Consider the following 21,508-nt stretch of genomic DNA (forward strand, 5'->3'; position numbering starts at 1 on the left):
TGGTACCTCTGGCTTCCTTCTTTCACTACCCATTCAATACTTTTGTCCAAGCCAGCCTTTCATCTGTCCTGGGTTCTCTACCTGATGAAGTGAACAAAACTTTGATTTCTGAAGTGTCCTTGAATGTCCTGCCTTGTGGTGGTGGTGGTGGCAGTTTTCCATTAACTTTGAATAGTAGACATGGAAGTATAACGAGGAGCCTAAGTGAATCTTCTGGGCTTCAGATATAGTCCTCGTGGCCCCCATTTTGTGCAGCAACTCAGTTTCCCCTTATGATTGGGATCAGTCACTCAGGCCATAGAGTAATCTCTCTCCCTGCCTGTTGGTGCAGTGGCCAGGTGAAAGTATTTAATTCAGTGGAAAAGTTGTATTTCCTGGTAGAAGCAATCTTCCTTTGGGCACTAAGTCTCAAAACAAGCAGAGCTCAAAGTTTTTTGGCTGAGAAGCAAAACTTCTGTGAATGACTTACTAGGTATAACAGTGAGAAGAGCCACTCTTATGTCCATGCCTTGGCTATCAGGCCTATGTATTCTGGCTGTTGGGGAAGACAGAAACCATTGCTATACTTAGGCTGCTGTGAAATGAGTGCCTTGATCAAAAACAATGCTGTCTAGAGTGCCAAGATGGTAGATCAGGCATATAGTGAGCCCATGGATAGTGGTGCTGATAGAAGCATGGACACGGAAGGCAAATGATTTCCAGAATATGTGTTTATTCCAGTCAGGACAAATATCTGCCTCCTCCACAACAGAAAAAAAATCCATTGAAAATAATCTGTCTCCAGGAGACTGACTGGTCCCCCCAAAGAATGGTGCCATATCAGAGTCTCAGCATTGATTGCCGATGTTCACAGATTAGGTTCCCAGCAGTAGTAGCATTAGCAGTTGAGCCACTACATATTCTCTGTCTCTGCCACCATGTCCACTTCATTCATGGGTCCATTGAACAAGCACTGGTATAGCTGAAGGAAGAGTTTGATCGACTTCCATAGGGCATGTCATTTTGTTCACCTGATGATTAAAAGCCTCCTTCACAGAGTATGCCCTTGAGGCACTCATGACATATATCTTCAAAGTCTGTGCCCATTCTGAAAGAAGTGCTTCCACATACCTCTTTCCAGACTTCTCGTTAGCAGTCTTCCAGTCCTGTTCCTTCCAGATCCCTGAGCATTCAACCACACCATTAGTAACTGCCCATGAATCTGTTTCAGTCAATAATTCTGGCCATCTCTCAATCCAGACAAAATGGACATCTGAATATACTGTCTGAAGTTCTTTCCCTAGGAGGATTTTCCTTTACCACCTTCTTTCACGGTCACCCCTGAGTGACCTGTGGGCATTCCACTTTTGGGTGGTACCAACATGCTGTGCAGACTCATTGATGAAACAGGCTCAAGGTGTTTCTTCCTCAGTCAACTGGTCATAAGGAAATGTCCAGGTGGGCATAGGCATGGATTGAGGTAGAGGAGGCACTGCAGTAGGAGTTGATATTGAAGGAGTCTGATCTACCTGTCTGCTCCTAGATAAACTCAGCCTCTTACATAGATTGCTACTGCCCTTGCCTAACAGTTGTGGCTAACTATGCAGTTCATAATAGGAAGTTCAGGCAGCACTGTCCCCTGATGTCCTGTAGTTAGGCATTCAGCATCTCTGAAGGCCCAGTAGCGAGGCAGAGCTTGTTTCTCAAAAGTATAATAGATATTTGCAGAAAATGGTATAAATGTGTGAGAAATTGTAGACATCTACACTGTCATTCTCAAATTAGAGTTTGGGAGAGCGTCTGTAGAGCATCTGCATTTGCCATGGATACTAAAGGTACCATTGGATATGCTGGTTCATAAGGCCCAGTTGATATGGTGGCTTATACTCCATCTTGAATTTGCTAGCAGCTTTGGGGGTGATTTTGAAAATGGGTCAAAGTAGCACACTTAGTGTATGTTACCTCTAGAATACAAAAAAAGTAACCAAGCATTGTGTCTCTCTTTTTGTGGTAGATGGCATGAGGTATACAGCAACTTGTATTCCAGCTTGGAGGGAATATATTATCTTGTTCCAAATTATGAAACTCCCAGAAACTTCACGGAGGACAGGCCTTTTGAATTTTTATATGTAATTTAAATCAATAAAATGTATTTTTTAAAATTTACTAAAAACTAAGTAGATCCATAATAAATCAAATCTGAAATTTAAATGTCTTCTGAAATGAATTTAGGCTTTTTCTGGAATTGAGTTCACTTTTTAATTGCTAGAGTAAAATCTAATTGTAGTTCAAAAGAGCAAGGACTTCATTGGATGTGATTTTCAAATAAAATATAACGCATGTATTCATTTATTCATTCAAACATTAATTTATGGAGCAAGTAAGTATTATCATCTTTTTATAAGACAGTAGCATTAAGACAAAAAAGACTGATTTACTTTGGATTGAGATGACTGCTTTGTTTGAAAAGGGCCATCCATACTGTTGCTTCACATGGAAAGAAAAGGAGGCAGTTGTGGAAATGGATTCTACAAATAAACAGGATTAGCTAGACAGGAAGGGAACAGACATTGAAGTCAGAATATCTCCAGTACTTGGTGTTAATTGATTTAGTAAACATGGAGTGCCTACATGTGTCACACACTCTGCTAGTCGTGGGGTTGTTCAGGTTATCATCTTTAAATAGCACTGTAAATAGCTTTGTTCTTTTTCTAAAGACATACTTTCTAAAATAATTTTTTGACAGGTAAATTTGTAACTCTCAGAAGTATTGTCATCCATACCATTTAACTCTCTACATAGATGACTAACCACCTTTATTAATGTCTTCGTCAGATTTTTTAAATATGTAGGTGAAAAATTTTTCCCCCATGTTTCTGGCCCAAATAGGAACACTGTTCCTTGGTTTTAACATTTGCCTGATTACTATCCAGATTAAGAAATTGGACATTAAGAATTGCACCCTGGAGGCAGCCTGCAGTCTTTTCTCAAATCGGCTTTCCTATTTCCCCTTCCCCACCAAAGATAACATTAAAAAAAAAATTAAATTAGTCTTTAATATCTGTAGACTTTTAGCCTGACAATATGCATACCTAAACACTGTAGTTTGGTTTTGTTTACTTTTGAACTTGATATGAGTATAATCATACAATATTCTTTTGTGTGTAACTTCTTTGGCCCACTTTTAATGAGATTCGTCCATGTAATTAGAGTTACTTCTTTATTAGTATTACATTGTTTGTATAGTTCAGGGCTATTAGAAGTAAAGCAGCTGTGAACTTTTTGAACATCAGATGCACATGGGCATGCATTTATGTAGCAGAGAATTGTTGGCTCCCAGGATGTGCCTGTATTCATATGAACAGTAGTCATATTTTGTTGATTGCAAGTTATACTCTAGAGTGGATGTACTGTTTTACACACTCACCAGCATTCTATGAGAATTTCTGTTGTTCCATATCCTCACCAACATTATTACTATTGTCGGGGTTTTTATTTATTTATTTTGACTGCTGAATTTCAGTTACTCTGTTGAGTTTCTGTACCTCATATAATTTCGATTTGCATATTACTGATTGCTGTTGAGTGAGTGCATTTTTATTGGAATAACTTTTTCTCCAAGTGCATCTTCAGATCTGTTGCCCATTTTTCTAATGCTTTGTCTTTTTGTTAATGAGACATTCTCTGTATATTCTGAATAAGAATCTTTGGTTACTTTTCTTTCAAATACCTTTTCCCTGTGTCTTGTATTATTCATTCTCTTAGTAATGTCTTTGGATTAATGAAAATTCTTAACTCTAATGTAGATCAGTCTTTTTCTTTTCGTCTTCTTTGCTTAAGAAATATTTCTGTACCTGCAGTCATGAAGATATTTTCCTTTGTTACTTTCTAGAACTTTCCTTGTGTTCCTTTCACATTTAGGTCTATTTTCTACTTAGATTGGATTTTTTGAGTACAAAAATGTGCATGGTTTTCCATATGGATTCCTATATATCCTTTTTCCATTCTCATTCAATGCTACTTTTTTTTTTTTTTTTATAAATATCCACCTTTGTGTGCCCTTTTTTGGGCTCCTGATCCATTACATTAAATTTTGTTCGTCCCTGCTTGAATATCACACTGTTGTTATTACAGTAGCTTTGTATTGTGTCTCGAAGTTTAATGGAGAAACTGGTAATGAGAAACTGCTGAACCGCTCTCCACATCATTGTACCATTTTAACTCCCACCAGCAGTGTCTAAGAGTTCTGTTTCTCTTCCTATGCATTCACCAACATGTGATTGTCAGTCTTTTAGTTGAGCTATTCTAGTCTCTGTGAAGTAGTTTGCTTTTTAATTTTCCTTCTTAATGATATTGAACACTTTTTCTTGTGTTTATTGGTTGCTGCTTCCTCTATATTTTGTGAAGTATCTGTATAAAGTTTTTTTGCCTGGTTTAAAGTTGAGCTGTTTGTCTTAATTTTTTTGTAGGAATCGTTAATACATAATGATACAAGGTGACAGGTTTTGCATACATTTTATTTCATTTTTGGCTAAATTTTCATTTTCTTAGTTGTTTTTTATTATCACCATGCTCTAACCAACTGAGCTAACTGGCCACCGTGATTGTTTTTTAAACAACTTTACTAAGGTGTAATTGATGTAGACTAGATTGTGCTTATTTAAAATATACAGTTTGATAAATTTTGGTGTATGTATACACACGTAAAACCACCACTCTTGTAAAGACAATGAACATCCATCATCCCCCCCAAAAAATTGCTCATGCCCCTTTGTAAACTTAGTATTTCATCCTTCCTTTTCCCTCCCATGGTCCCCAGGGATTTTTTCTTTTCTTTTTGTTTTTGGTCACCATAGATTACATTTTCTAGAATTTTATATAGGGTGAAATGTAAAATATATATTCTTTTCTTGGCTGGCTTCTCACTCTCATTAAAATTACTTCGGGGTTTACCCATGTTGTAATATGTATCAATATTTCATTCCTTTTTTTTTTTTTTTTAAGTCACCATGCTATCATTAGATCACCAGAACTTGTTGCCTCTGAAAATTGGTTCCCTTTGGCCTTCATCACTGTAATTCCCTCTCGCCTGAGTACCTGGCAACCACCATTTAAGTCTGTTTCTGTGAAATGGTGTTTAAAAAAAAAATGGGGACTCCACATGCGATACTGTAAAATATTGGTCTTACCGTGTATGGCTTACTGCATTCAGCATAATGGCCTCAGTGTTCATCCATGTTCATCCATGAAATGACAGGATTTCCTTCTGTACCACATTTTCTTGATCCATTCATCTTTCATATATTTCATTGCTTTTTATTGCAATATTTTGTATGGATATATCACTCTTTATTTGCAGTTCAACTACTGATGGACATATGGGTAATTTCCTGTTTTTGATTATTTTGACTTGTGATGCAATCAGCATTTATGTACAAATCTTAATATGGACATGAAGTTTCTTATGTTTTGAGTAAATACATGGGAAGAGAATGGAAGAGATTGGATTATAAGTCCTCATGTGGACACATACTTTCATTTATTTTGGACATACAAGTATATATTTATTTTGGAAAAGCTAGGTTGTGTGGTAGAGGGATATTTAACCTTTTAAGAAAGTGTCATACTCTTTTCCACAGTTGTCATTTTACATTCCCACCAGCAGTATATGAGAATGCTAGTTGTTCCACAACACCCATTGTGTGCATATGTCACAGTGTGTTTATACATTTTACTGTTGAAAGTAATTAAGGTTGTTTCCAGTTTTTTGCGATAACAAATAAAGCACCAGTGATCATTTCTGTACAAGTCTTTGTATGGACTTGCGTTTTTCTTCGGTAAATACCTTGAGTTCAGTGGCAGAACTGTGTGGTAGTCATGTTTAACTTCTAAAAACAACTGCCAGATGTTATGTTGAATTTTGTACCATTTATATTGCCACCACCAGTTTATAGAATTCACATTGCTCAATACCCTCTTCAGCGCTTGAGATGGTTAGTCTTCAATTTTAGCTATTCTGGTGTGTATGAAATGGATCTCATTGTGGTATTAATTTGCATTTGCTATCAGCTTTTTTGCCTGTAGTTATTAACCATTCACTAATCTTCTTTTGTGAAGAGTTGGTTCAGTTCTTAAGAGATTGTCTCTTTTTTGAGTTATATGAGTTATTTATACATCATGCATAAAAATTCATTACAAGATCTGTTGCAAACACTTCCTGGACTTCTTTTTCAGTGGTGACTTTGTTACAAAGTCCCATGGATGATTTTTTTTCCCTTTTATTTGTAGTACTTGTGTGTTCCAACAACTCTTCCTCTGTTCCAAGTTTGTAAAGATTTTCTTGTTTCTTAGACAGTTTTCTTAAAATAGCTTTATTGAAGTATAACTTGCATACCATAAAATTCATCCATCTTAAGTTCACAGTTGAATAATGTATAGTAAATGTATACATTGGTGCATCACAGTTACAGATGATTTCCATTGCCTGAAAAAGTTGCCTCATGCTCTTTTGCAGTTAACGTGATCTGCTTTCTGTCACTATCAACTTTTTGCAATGATTTAAAAGTAGTCTTTGGTTTTTTGGCTTCTGTCAGTCAGAATAGTGTTTGAGATTCATCCACATTTGAGCATATACCAGTTGTAGCACACCCATTTGAAAAAAATTATTAAATTGTACTTCATTCAAGAAAGATACCACATTTTGTCTAGCCATTTATCAGAAGAGAATTTTGAAAAATGAGACATTTTTTATTCTAGTTCGGGAGTTTTTACAAATAATGATGTTACCACGGTTCTCTTGCAAGTCTTTTTATGGGCCATGTGTTTACAGTTTGTTTTGTAGATATCCAAAAATAGTGGAATTGTTCTGTTGTATGAAAAGCATATATTTAACTTTTGAAAAGGACGAAATTGTTTAAAAGGTGACTGTACTGTTTTACATTCTGACCAGCAACATTTAATCTAGTTTCCCGTAAATTCTCCATCACTTGCTGTTGATAGTCTTTGGTGATTACTGTTTCAGTGTGTACTTAACAGCATCTCAGTGCTATTTTAATTTGCATTTCAGTAGTGACTGCCTTTGCAGATCTTTCCATGTGCTTATTAGGCATTCCTATACCTTTTCTGTTGAATTGTTTGTTAGCGCTTTTCTCTTTTCATTTGTTTTGTTTGTCATACTATGAAGTTGTAAGAATTTACAGTTGACTTTTGAACAGATGATTGAAACATCCACGTGCATGTTTTAGTATGGACATAAGTTTTCAGCTCCTTTGGGAGGAGGAATAGGATTAGTAGGTCATACGGTAAGAGTATTTTTAGTTTTGTAAGAAATTGCCAAACTCTGTCAAAGCATCTGTGCCATTTCATGTTCCTAGAGCAATGAAGGAGAGTTCTTATTGTTCCACATTTGGTGCTCTCTGTTGTACTGGATGTTAGCCATTCCTGTAGGGTGTTGTAGTGGTATCTCATTGTTATTTTAATTTGCATTTCCCTGATGACTTCTAATGTGGAGCTTTCAGTGTGCTTACTTGCCCTCTCTATATCTTCTTTGGTGGGCTTTCTGTTAAGGTCTTTGGCCCATTTTTAAATTGTTTTCTTGTTGAGTTTTAAGAGTTCTTTATTATCTTTGTATTTTGGATATCAAGCCTTTTACAGATGGACCTTTTGGAAATATTTTTCTTGGTCTGTGCCTTGTCTTATCATTCTCTTGACTTTGTCTTTTGTATAATAGCTTTCAATGGTAATGAAGTTCAGCTTATTTATTACTTTTATGTATCATGCCTTTGATTTTAGAGCTAAAGGTCACTGACATTCCTAGAATCATTCAGATTTTTCCTGTGTTTTCTAGGAGTTGTTTAGTTTTATGTTTTACATTTAGATCTGTGGTCCATTTTGAGTTAATTTTCTTGATGAGGTGGTGTAGGATCTGTGTCTAGATTTATTTTTTGACACGTATATGTCTTTTATTCCAACACCATTTGTTGAAGAGACTGTCTTTGCTCCATTGTGTTGCTTTTGCTCCTTTGTCAAAATCAGTTGAGCATATTCATGGGATTCTAATTCTGGGCTCTGTTCTATTTTATTGATACCTTTGTTTATTCTTTAACCAATACCACAGTGTCCTGTTTCCTGAACCTGTGTATACGTTTTAAAATCAGCTCGTGTGTCAGTCGTCGTCTTCTTTTTTTTTTTTTTTTTTTAAGATTTATTTATTTGAGAGAGAGTGAGCAGGAAAGGGAGAAAGAGCACAAGTGGGAGGAGGGGCAGAGAGAGAGGAAGAAGCAGACTCCCCTTTGAGCAGGGAGCTGGATGTGGGGCTCCATTCCAGGATCCTGTGATCATGATATGAGCCAAAGGCAAACGCTTAACCAACTGAGCCACCAGGGCCTGTAGTGTCAGTCTTGTGACTTAGTTGTTCTCCTTCAATGTTGTGTTAGCTATTCTAAGTCTTTTGCCTGTCCATGTAAGCTTTAGAATTGGTTTTTCAGTATCTGCATATAACTTTCAGAGATTTTTATTGGAATTGCATTGAATCTATAATTCAAGTTAGAAATACCATCTTGACAGCAATGAGTCTTCCTATCCATTAACGTGGAATCTCTTCATTTGTATAGCTCTTCAATATCTTTGATCAGAGTTTTATAATATTCATCATGCCGATTTTGTACATTATTCTGGTAGATTTTTACCATAGAATTTCCTGTTTAGTTGGATGATAATGGAAATGGCATTGTGTTGATTTTTTTCTTTAATTTCAAATTCCGCTTGTTCATTAATAGTATATAGGAAAGTAATTGACTTTTGTCTATTAAATTGTACCCTGCAACCTTGCCATAATAGCTTATACCAGAAGAATTTTTGGGTCGTCCCCCCCCCCCCGCCCCGATTTTGTACTTAGGTAAACATGTCATCTGTGAACAGGATAGTTTTATCTTTTCCTTACCAATCTTAGACCTTTTGTTTCCTTTTCTGACTAGGTCCTCCAGTATGATCTTGAAAAGTAGTGGTTGAGAAGGGGACATCCTTGCTTAGTTTCTCATCTTAGTAGATATTAGCTATTGGTTTTTTGTAAATAGTCTTAATCAAGTTGAGGAGGTTACTCTATACTCCTAGTATACTGAGTTTTTATTGTGAATGGGTTTTGTTTTTGTCAAATGCTTTTTCTGCATCTATTGGTATGATTGTGTGATTTTTTTTTTTGGCTTCTTGATATGATGGATTACATTAATTGATTTTTGAATGTTTATCCTTGTATACCTGAGTTAAATCCTACTTGGTCATGGTGTATAATTCTCATTATATATCCCAGCCCTATCAGAGTCTGGTTCTGATACTTGGTCTGTCTCTTCCAGCTGTGTCTTTTGTCTTTTAGTATGCCTTGTAATTTTTACTTGATAGCCAGATATGATGTACTGGGTAAAAGAAACTGCTGTAAATAGCCCTTTAGAAATCTGATAAAGTATGGAAGGAGGGGAAGCATTTTATAGTCCTGTGATTAGGCCTTATTTTTTTGGTGAGCTATTACCTCTGAACTGTGAACTCTACATGTATTCCTCAGTTTCTGCCCACTTCCCCCACCCTTTAGGTGGGACAGGTTTGCTAGAGTGGGTGGGAGTTGGATATTTCCCTTTCTTCATATGGAAGGTTAGAGGTAACTTGAGTTGAGTATTGTCCGTTCTAGAGGTCTCTTAGACTCTGATGGGCAGACCTTGTGAAGAGGAACAGAATGCTGTGGGATGTTTCAAAATGGTTCCTTTTCTCCCTTCCCCTGTCAGAAGTACAAGGGGCTTTTTTGTTCTCTGTGAGAACCTGGTAGAGATCAGTGAAGTAAAACCCAAAAATTGTGGGGACCCTTTCATGGATTGTGTCTCTCTGAAGTTTTTAACTCTCAGAGCTGTCCAGACTAAGCTTCCAGCAGTTCATCAATTACAGCTCAATTTTCCTGACCCTGGTACTAGTTCCTGCAGCAGTTCCTACTCAAAGTTGTGTTTTTCTGTACTTGTCTGTCATTACCTTCATTTTGGGGGCAGCAGTTTGTTCTTGTTACCTTCTCTTACATATCAAGAAAGGTTGGTAATGTTCTGGTTTGTTCACTTTTTTACTTGTTATTAGGGCAGATGGCATTTTCCTAGATGCTTACATGCCAGAGCAGAAACTGGAAATCTGGAAGTGTTTTGAACCTGTAGATTATTTGAGGAGACTCGAAGTCTTAACAACATAGCATCATCCAATCTATGAGTATGGACTGTTTTTGCATATACTTACATTTTTCATTTCTCTCAGTTCTGCATTTTTCAGTATATTAGTCCATTTTTGTTTAACTAGTCCCAAATATTTTTCTTCTTGATCCTATTCTGGATAGCATTGCTTGCTTAATTTCATGCTTATGTTTTTCATTGCTGGTGTATAAAAACACATTGGTTTTTATATATTGATGTTAATGTCCTGTGACCATGGTACACTCTAAGTTTTCTAGGAAAGTTTATAAGTCCTTAGAGTTTGCCACATCCAGGATGAGTCATCTCTGGTAAAGACATTTTATTTCTTGGTACCCATTTTCTGTGCCTTTAATTTTTTCTTTTGTTACTGCACTGGCTATAATCGCTAGTACATTGTTGGTTGGAAGTGGTGAGAGTGGACAGCCTTGCCTTGTATTGTTGCGTATTGTATGCATATTGTAATCCTTAGATGAACTATTAAGAATTTAATAGCATTTAAAGAGCATTTAAAAATCATCACAGAAATTAAAACGATAGACTAAAACTACTCATCAGAGGTGATGGCAGTAATGTAGGAGCAGAGGGACAAAAAAGATGGGGCATTTACAAAGTAGGAAAATCAAACCATGTCAGTAATTTGATTGCATATTATGGTCTAGGCACTCTAGTCAAAATACACATTATCAGATTCTGTGATAATCTAAGATCCAATTATATGTTATCTTTAGGCAATACTTAAGGTTCAAAGCACAAATACATTTAAAGTAAAAGGATGGAAATGGATATACTAGGCAAATTATGTATTCGTAAGAGAACTGGAGTGGTCATATCAGCATCAATCAAAATCAACTATAAAACCCAAAATGTTGCTGGAGACTAAGAGCAAATTTTCATATTTGTAAAAGGATGAATGTATAGGAACATAGAACAGTTTTTACTGTGATAGAGCTGTAAAATACTAGAAGTAAAACTGATAATTGAAAAGATCAGTAGAAATTGAACTCCTAACAGCTGGAGATTTCAAAACTCTATCATCAGTAGAACCACTAGATTGAAAAATTAGTAAAGATAGTTTGAGAAGTACTCTTACTACTTTGATACTCCCCCCCCCCCCGGGCTTATAGATCATTCTCTAGGATAGAGAATATTCTAGACTATAAAACAAGTCTCAGTAAATTTAAAAAGATTGAAATTATTCAGGGTTTATTCTCTCAGTATATTGGAATTAAATTATAAATGAATTCCAGGAAGAAATGTGAGAATTTAAACAACACATTTGTAAATGACCCATAGGTCAAGGAAGAGTTGACAGCAGCAATTAGAAAATGTTCTGAAATGAATGAAAATGAACACATAACAAATACGGAGATTCCCCTAAAAGGGGAATTTAGAGGGAAATTTACAACACTACTTCATGAGAAAAGAAGAATGGTCTCAATTCAGTCACCTTAAGTTTTCATCTTAATAATAATAGCAAAGTAAATTTGAAACAGAGGTAAAGTTTGAGTGGAAATCAGTGAAAGAAAAACCAGGAAAACAATAGAAAATAATTAAATGAAAAGTTTGTTCTTTGAAAAGCTCAACAAAACTGATAAACTTTGGGATAGACTGATCATTTAAAGAAGAGAAAACACATATTACCAAAATGAGGTATGAAAGAGAAGTTATCAATATCCTACAGAAATTAAAAGTATTTGAAAATTTTATGAGCCACTTTATAACCAATAAGGCAAATCTTACAAACACCTACATTGCCATAAATAGGCTGAAAAAGAAATTTCGAATATATTTATAAAAAAGTAAAGAAGTTAAATTGATAATTACATTTATTCCCACAGAGAAAAGCCTAGGCCCAGATGGCTTTACTGCTATGTGTTTTCAAGTATTTAGGGAAGCATTGTTATTTATCCTGTGCAAACTCTTTCGGAATATGGGGAAAGAGGGAGCACTTAAAACCTGTTTTATGAACTTTTGGGACTTCATCAAGATAAAAAGCTTCTACACAGGAAAGGAAACAGTCAATGAAATAAAGAGGCAACTCATGGAATGGGAGAAGATATTTGCAAATGACACTACAGATAAAGGGCTGGTATCCAAGATTTATAAAGAACTTCTGAAACTCAACACCAAAGAACAAATAATCAAATAAAAAAATGGGCAGAAGATATGAACAGACACTTTTCCAGTGAAGACGTACAAATGGCTGTAACAGACACATGAAAAAGTGTTCAACATCATTAGCCGTCAGGGAAATTCAAATCAAAACCACGTTGAGATAACACCTTACACCAGTTAGAATGGCAAAAATTGACAAGGCAAGAAACAACAAATGTTGGAGAGGGTGTGAAGAAAGGGGAACTCTCTTCCACTGTTGGTGGGAATGCAAGTTGGTACAGCCACTTTGGAAAATAGTGTGGAGGTTCCTCAAAAAGTTAAAAATAGAGCTACACTGTGACCCAGCAATTGCACTACTGGGTATTTACCCGAAAGATACAGATGTAGTGAAAAGAAGGGCCATCTTCTTTGAACACCCCAATGTTCATAGCAGCATTGTCCACGATAGCCAAATTGTGGAAGGAGCTGAAATGCCCTTCAACAGACGAATGGATAAAGATGCAGTCCGTATATACAATGGAATATTACTCAGCCATCAGAAAGAATGATTACCCAGCATTTGCATCAACATGGATGGAACTGGAGGAGATTATGCTAAGTGAAATAAGTCAAGCAGAGAAAGACAATTATCATATGGTTTCACTTATTTGTGAAACATAAGGAATAGCAGGGAGATCGTTAGGAGAAGGAAGGGAAAAATGAAGGGGGGAAAACAGAGGGGGAGATGAATCATGAGAGACTATGGACTCTGGGAAACAAACTGAGGGCTTCGGAGGGGACGGGCTCGCCTGGTGATGGGTATTAAGGAGGGCACATATTGCATGGAGCACTGGGTGTTATATGCAAACAATGAATCATGGAACACTACATCAAAAGCTAATGTTGTACTGTATGGTGACTAACATATCAAAATATTAATTAAAAAAGAAACTATTTTATGGTTCTAATATTAACCTAACACTAACACAGACAAAAACAACACAGGAAAAGCAAACTACGCATTGTTATCATTCATGAACATACATGCAGCAATCATTAACAAGATAACAAATCCAGGTATATATTAATAAAGTATTAGAAACTGAGTAAGTTGGGGTTATCTTGAGAATGCAAGAAGGTTTAGCATTCATAAATCAACTAGTACAGTATACTGTGTTAGTAAAATAATGGACAAAAACCATATTCTTTCAGTAAAAAAAAAATTTAAAAAATCTAAAAGCTATTCATGATAAAGCTTTTTAACATACTAGACATAGAGAGGGCAATTTGCTAATTCTGATCTAGGGCATGTACCTAAATGGCCTAGAGATTTCCTGTTGGTGGTAAAATGGGATACTGTAGGCGTCATCTTCATTTTGTTATTTTCTCTTTTAGGAATCACAGCCCTGTCCTTCCTGTTTTCCAATGTCTTGAAACTGTTGTTTTATATATTTTGTCTGATTTTCTCATTTTTTTAGGTAGGAGAATAAATCTGGTCCCTGTTACTCTATCTTCAATGAGAGAAACTTCCACAAATTTACTTCTAATATTTTATGCGTTAGATGCTGTTGGAGTTTGGGGGGAAAAATAGAATCATACTGCTTAAGAAAAAAACAAAAGTGATTTTTTTTTTTATGTTCAGAAGTAATTTATTCCATTTAGATATTAAGATTTTGTTACAAGACTGACATGCTGCCTCCTGCACTAAGGAGGCACCTCAGGATTTTGTTATGAACGTGTATTTGTATATGACATTATACTTTGAAGAACTGACATTTTTAGAATATTGAACCTTTTCATAGATGTACATGATAGGTATTACTTTATTCAATCAGTTTTCTAGTCTATCAAATTGTATAGTCTTTTATAAATGACCTGTATTTCTTCATTTTGTTTACTTTTTGGTATTTTATATTTTGCTCGATTAGTGGAGTTTCTTTTTAATTTGGTTAGTTTGTAGTAATATTAGGTATTTTATGATTGGCCATGGTACTTAATTTTCTCTGGTGTAATATTTTAGATTGCTTTTACAATTTAAGTGTAGTCTCCATATTAAGGTATGTTAACATTTTGTCTCTTAAATAATTAGCAAGTATTTTATCTTCTCCCCCCATCCTTTTAAAACATTCAGTTTCTCTTTTAAAATGAAAACGTCTTTCCTATATGAATCCTTCCTTTTTTGATTGCTGAGAAGTCTTTCTCACAGGTGAAGAATATAGAAATACATTTTCTCTTCGAATTAACCCAGTTGTAGTTTCCTGAAAGAGCTAGCCAGGGATTCCCCAGCAGTATTTCTAAAAAATAAATTACATCTGTATCTTGGTACATTTATTTATATATTTAAATGTAGATATATTTTTTAAGTTCTTTTTATCTTTTGTTGATTACTGCTCCCAAAATATTATAATAATTTATTTTCATAAAATATTCCATAGTTGTGGCTTCATTCTCTATTAGGTGTTTTTATGTTAATTCTACTTTATACCAAATTCAAGATTTGAGACTAGGCAAGTATTCTATCCTAAACTATAAAAGCGTTAGAGATAAGTTAAAGGCAGATATTTTAAAAGATTTTTTTTTACAAAGAACTGTGTTGAGATCAGTTATATCAGGGCAAATATGAGGAAAGGTATTTTGGTTTGTTTTTAAGAAAAATCTTACGTAAGTGCTAGGGTTGTAATTTCTTGGTTAACATTTAGGGTTTTGGGGGGGTTCTTTTTTATTTTTCCTATATTTGATATATTTTACCTATAATCTTTGCTAAAGAAACTGTTTTTTTGTTTTTATAGTTTTGGTAAGCAGTTTGGAGGAAAAAGAGGATGTGATTGTCTTGTATTAGAGCCTTCAGAAATGATTGTGGTAAGAACTTTAAAGAATGCTGAATTGTTTTTTTGATATGCTTCAGTTTCAACTTTAAATGTAGTAGGATTTTAAACACTCAAGGAGGTTCCATTACTGTGATTTTTAAAATACTGAGTAGCATCAGACCTCTATACCAAATTTGATATGTTTTTATCTACTTTAAATTTTTTCTGATCCTTGAGAGGATTTAGAAAGGGATAGAATTTTGTATACCATGTTGCAGGCTTGGTGATTTCTTTTACTACTTCTACCAGAAAATTTAAATGAAGGCTTTATGAGAGGAACCCTGACTTTTCAAGTGCTTTCTCTTTTTCTATTCAGTTTAGTTAATAATCTTTGAACATTCATATTCTGTGCACTGAACTTGAGGGAAAGAGGTAGAGAAAAAGAGACACATAGTCATATCCAAGTATGGTTTAGATCTTAATATTTTTACTTTAAGAGTGTAATTAAGGAATAATTCTTGTTACTAAGAAATCTAGGTAGTTGATGTAACATTAGAAAACCTCACTTTATTATTTTTCTTTTAGCATTAAAAGAACCGAGAACACAACTTTGTTTTACCTTGTCCTGAGATGACCTCACTAGAAACATAGCTTATATTGAATGGGCTCATTGTCCTGCTAGCATCTCATTCGGATGATCATATCATCTGATTTGATTTTACATTATTAAGAAGTGAGGTTACGTTCTTAATGATGCATTTTAATGTCAGGGCTCAAAACTTCACATAGTTTGTTTTCTCTTATCCAAACTGGATCGTCTACATTATCATGCACTCAGTGTCCTAAATTGCATGTAAACAAAAGAATTTTTAGCTCCTAAAAGGCAGACATTATGTCTTACTCACTGTGTCTTCCATTGTATTGCAGTGCTGCCTGCATTAGTAAGTATTCAGTGAATGTTATTTAGATTGAAGTTTGTTCAAGTCTTGGACTGTGTATTATGTAAATTTTCTTTAAGTGTTGGTATACATAGCATATCTATATAAGGCCTCAGAACTCTTTCTTCTAAGTAGATGTATTGAGGGGCATGGCAAGAAAACTGCCTCAGGCAATACTAGTTTTCTCATTTGTCAGTTGGTGTACTTTATATGTTTTCTACTTTATCAGGAAAGAACAGTGGTTTTTACTGCAGTGTTCTCATATACATTGTTTTGTTGTTTAATTTTGTTCAGTGTTAAGTAGAAATTAATCACTCATAAATTATTAATTTTCCCCTTAAGTTAAAGGGAAAGCTGTTCTTCTGCCCAGACCAGTCTCTAAAGAGACGTGCTTGCTTTTAGTGGGGGATAGTATTTAAAGCCAAGATGTGGCTGCCAGTTGTTTTCATTGCTGTAGGGGCCTTTTTAAACTTAGAGGGCCTCTCAGTGAACAGAGCTTAGAAAATACATATGTGAGTGTATATGAACTCACACACTTATATATACACGTCTATATTTATTTTTCTGTATCTGTGTTGAAAACCTAGAATTTATTCTGGCCTTTCTTCTTTGCTTTTTTGTTACTTTCTTTATCTAACAGAAACCTGATTTCCATTACCATCACTGTATTTACTTATACAGAGTAGTTGAAGAATTCCTTGCCTATAACATTATAGAAAGTGCTGCTAGCTAGAGGATTAACATTCACAAAAATGAATATTTTAAGTTTATATAATTTGTTGAGATGTTACAAATGTATAATTCTTATAATTCAACTCTATATCGAAGTATAAAATGTTTCAGTCACCCACCCTGAAAGTAAGGAAATACTCAGAGAAACATTAGGAATCTGGCAAAAGGACAGAAGAACCAGATTAAAGGGACTCTTGTTGGCCAAATCTGGGACAGTTTGAGAACCCACATAAAAATTCATAGGAATTAATGGCACCCTTATATATAATATAAGAATTTATAAGTTCTGATATGAATGAGTGATGAGGAAGAAGGAAAAGTTCTTCTTGATAATTGAGTGTGAACTAATAAATATAGAAAAAATGATCTTAGAAAATCATTAGTGAATGCTAAAACTTGTGGGCTAATGTTTGAGAAAAGAATACTTATATAATCTCAACATATATCCCCACAAATCATTTATGAAGAGAAAAATTCACAAATTTTTATTTGGGAAAATATGGAGGATACCACTATAATGAAAATCATTGCTGCCACCGTCAATATGGGCACAAACTGATAAACTACTACTTCTAATAGAAGGAGAAGGACAAAATATCACCTTTGTGATAGTTTTCTGTGAGAAATCCATACTTGAATCTAGTCATTTGAAAATAACAGACAAAACAAATGGAAAACATTCTACCAATTGACTGGCCTGTACTCTAAATATTTCAGTGTCAAAAAAACACAGAAAAAGACCAGGAACTGTTCCAGATTAAAGGCAAAAAGAGAGATATAACTAAACACAGTATTTGATCTTGTATTAAAACCTGGAGGTGGAGGGGCATTGTGGCTAATAAGTGGTGCTTTTGGCATAGTTGATGAAGTTTGAATGTGGACTTGGGGATTAGATAATACTGAATTTCCTAGTTTTAAGAACCTTACTGGGATTATATGAAACAAAGTCTTTGTTATTAGGAAATACATGTTGACACATTTTAGGGTCAATTTATACTCAGATGTTTCAGAAAAAATTTGCTTGTGTGTATATAAAATCTTAAAAAAATCACCAAAAAATCACATCAGGTTTTTGTTTTTTTTCAATTGTCCAGTGTGGGGCTTGAACTCTTAACCTTGAGATGAAGAGTTATACATCAAGTCTTTATTGGTTGACGGTTGGTAATTTTTAAATTCCAAAACCACATTTCATTGATGAGCAGCATAGTAAAAAAAGTTATGTTATACGAGAAAATTACTCAAAATAGCCTCAAGATTTTTATTTTTGAGATATCTGAAGGATATTATTGTCAGAATGCCATGTGATTCTTTTTCTTTTTTAGTTTTTCACCATTATTACTTTTTTTCTTTCTTTCTTTTTTTTTTTTTTTAAAAGTAGGCCCCATGTCCAACATGGGGCTTGAACTCATAACCCTGAGATTAGTGGTCGCACGTTGTACTGACTGAGCCAGCCAAGCACCCTGATACTACATCTTTTGACATATAAAAATGTATTGCTATTTTGTATGAGTATGAATCTTTGGTACCTCATATTTTTTAGCTAAAATTATTTAGAATACATGAAAGAACTTAATCTGAGTGCATGAAGTTCTTTTAGGTCGCTTTACTGTGTATGTATATGTACAAATTTTAATAACTCCACTAGTGATTGGGAATGCCTGTTACTGAGCATCTTCTGATCACCTGATACCTTAGTCTTCTTAATCTGACATGTTAAAAGGAAATTGCCTTGTTTTAACTTATTTGTGCATGTTTTCACATGCCTTACAGGGGATTTGTTTTCCCGAATATTCCTACGTCTTGCCCATTTTTCTAGTTGGATTATTATTGGTAAAGATTTATTTATTTTAGAGGGAGAGCATAGTGGGGGAGGGGCAGAGCAGGAGGATAACTACCTGCTGAGTGCTGGGCACAACGCAGGGCTCTTTCCCAGTGTCCTGAGATCATGACATGAGGCAAAATCAAAAGTCATACTTTCAACCAACTGAGTCACCCAGGTATACTGGATTATTCTTTTCTTTTTTTCTTAAGAGCTTTTAGTTAATAAATGAGCCTTTTTGCTTATAGGAGGCTGTAAATAAATCATTTTTTTGCTTCAGTTAAAATAAATTTTGCATTAGGTTTTCTGTTTTTTATCCATAAAGTTGTTTTCCTCTTAAATGTTTCTTGTTAGCGTTCATGCTTATTATTAGAAAGACCTCCCTATGACGATATTACTGAACTTCTAACCTGTATTGTTTTATAGAATTTTTTTTTTAAAGATTTGTTTTAGAGAGAGAGCGCACAAGTGAGCACTACTGGGAAGAGAGACAGAAGAAGAGGGAGAATGTCAAGCAGACTCCCCACTGAACGCAGAGCTAGACAGAGGGCTTGATCTCAGGATCCTGAGATCATTACCTGAACGGAAATCATGTGTCGGACACTTAAATGACTGAGCTACCCATGTACCTTGCTTTATAGAATTTGTTAGTTCCTTAATTTAACTTTTAGATCTCACTCCTCTGGATAGCTGAAGACAGTGGGAACCACTTAACTACCTGTCTCCCATCATTTCCTCCAAAAGCAGTACAGAGCTACAAGAAGAGTAAAAAAAATCTATACATAAACCATGTTCATGGCATAAGTTGAACACAGAGAAAGCCAAATTTTGAAAATAATTCTTAGGGGAGAAAACCCACCAATTCTCAGTATATTATCTCTCAGACTCTGTCTTTTCCCAGCCTTCAGCAAGGCTTTATAGTGAGCGAAAGCCAACCAAGCAGATAAGCAGAAAAGCACACAGGATGGAAGCTACCAAGCAGACCTGAGGCTAACCTGCAGTGCCACTCTACACTAACTTCAAAATTGTGTGTGTGTATGTATGTATGTATGCTAGAGCAGAACATGAAATGCAGGAAAGTCATTTAAAATGGACTGATTTACAAAAGTTGTCTTCTAAATGTGTATCTTCAGGGTTAAGACAAAAGGTAAAAAGAAGACAAACTCCCTTCGGTATTTAAGTGTTGAAGAAGAAAAGAAGCACGTTGGGAAGTTTTAGGATCCTGCAAGACAAGGTGAATGCAAAAATCACAGCCTTAAAATGCCACCCCCCCCAAGCAAGACAAAACCAAAAAGTATCTTAAGATACCTGGCCCTCAGAGTATTTGCTAATTCCCTGTTAAACTAGGAATCTTGTAAAATACCCCAATACCACATAAAGATAAAAAGGGAAGATTAATATATGTAATTAATATAATAAAAGTATATATAATTATTACCAAAAAAGAAGAGATTCATTACATACTAACTGAGGAGAATTCATCTCCACCCCAGAAAAATAAACAAATATTCAGATGAAAACTGACCATACTTAGATACAAACATATTCAATCAAGCATTTGAGGACATTTTTTAAAAATGTAAAATCAGAAATTCAAAAACCAAGAAATGAAAACGGGAAGAAAAGTGGAGTAAAAAAGAGTATAAACTCGGTAAAGAAAAGGAAGGCATAGAAAAAAAGTACTGATAATATATATATAATAAGTAAATTACAGGATGCCCCAGGAAGAATACACTCCAGTGAAAGTTTAATAAGGTGCATTGAACAAATCAAAACTATAATGAGATAGCACCTTACACCTGTCAAAATGGCTAAAATCAAAAAGGCCAGAAATGAGGGAGGGTTAGTGAGGATGTAGAGAAAAAGGAATCCTCATACACTGTTGGTGGGAATGTAAATTGGTACAACCATTGTAAAGAACAGCATGGAGTTTCCTAAAAAATTTTAAAAAGAAATACCATAAGACCCAGTAGTTCCACTAGTGGGTGTTAACCCAAAGAAAACAAAAACACTAATATGAAAAGCTACATGTCCTCCTGTGTTTATTGCAGCACTATTTACAATAACCAAGATTTGGAAGCAACCTAAGTGTTCATTGGTAGACAAATGGATAGGGAAGATATGGAAATATGCAGTGGAATATTAATCAGCCATAAAAAAGGATGAGATCTTGCTATTTGTGGTAACATGGATGGACCTTGAGGGTATTATGCTATGGAAATAAGACTGGAAAAGACAAATAACCATATTGATGTCACTCATGTGGAATCTGAAAAAAAGAAGCAACAAAAAGCAGAATCAGACCTGTGAATACAGAGAACAAAATGATGGTTGCCAGAGGGGCAGGGAGTGGAGGATGAGCAAAAATGGGTGAAGGGGAGTGAGAGATAAAGGCTTCCGGTTATGGAATGAATAAATTACAGGAATTAAAGGTACAGCATAAGGAATATAGTCAGTGATACTATAATAACGTATGTTAACAGATGGTAGCTGTATTTGAGCATACCATAATATATAAACTTGTGAAATGACTTATGTTGTATACCTGAAACTAATATAACTTTGTGTGGCAACTATACTTCAATTAAAAGAAATAAGAATTAAAGGAAAGGTAGGGGGAAAGCAAGTAAATGAAAACTACAAGAATGAAGTAAAAAGTGTCAGGGATACTATATACTTGAAAGTTATTGAAAGAGCAGATTTTCAAGTTTCTCACCACAGAAATGAAATGGTAAATATGTGATGTAATGGAGGTGGTAGCTAAGGCAGTGGTGATCATCATTTTGCAATATATAAATGTATCAAACCAGCACATTGTGTACCTTGAACTTACACAATCTTGTGTGAATTGTATCTCAGAGCTGGAATAAAACAAGTGGCAGAGATAATAGTGGAAATTGAAGATAAGCAATGAAAGGATAA

At 34.9% G+C, this 21,508-nt stretch overlaps 1 protein-coding gene across 6 annotated transcripts in view; it reads left to right on the forward strand.

The window, feature by feature from the left end:
• Window positions 1-21,508, forward strand: part of RAPGEF6 (Rap guanine nucleotide exchange factor 6) — a 177,572-nt gene that overhangs the window by 29,565 nt on the left and 126,499 nt on the right. For 4 of the 6 annotated variants that reach the window (XM_045794772.2, XM_045794775.2, XM_045794773.2 and 1 more), the window contains exon 5: window positions 15,080-15,149. The exons of 1 other annotated variant lie outside the window; for it this stretch is intronic. In XM_045794772.2, the coding sequence (XP_045650728.1) occupies window positions 15,080-15,149 (70 nt within the window). One more of the 6 variants, XM_087862313.1, reaches the window with a different exon arrangement.

Source organism: Ursus americanus, chromosome 5 (genome assembly GCF_024610735.1).
Source record: "Ursus americanus isolate L20-20 chromosome 5, mUrsAme1.1.p, whole genome shotgun sequence".
In the NCBI taxonomy this organism is placed as follows: Eukaryota; Metazoa; Chordata; class Mammalia; order Carnivora; family Ursidae; genus Ursus; species Ursus americanus.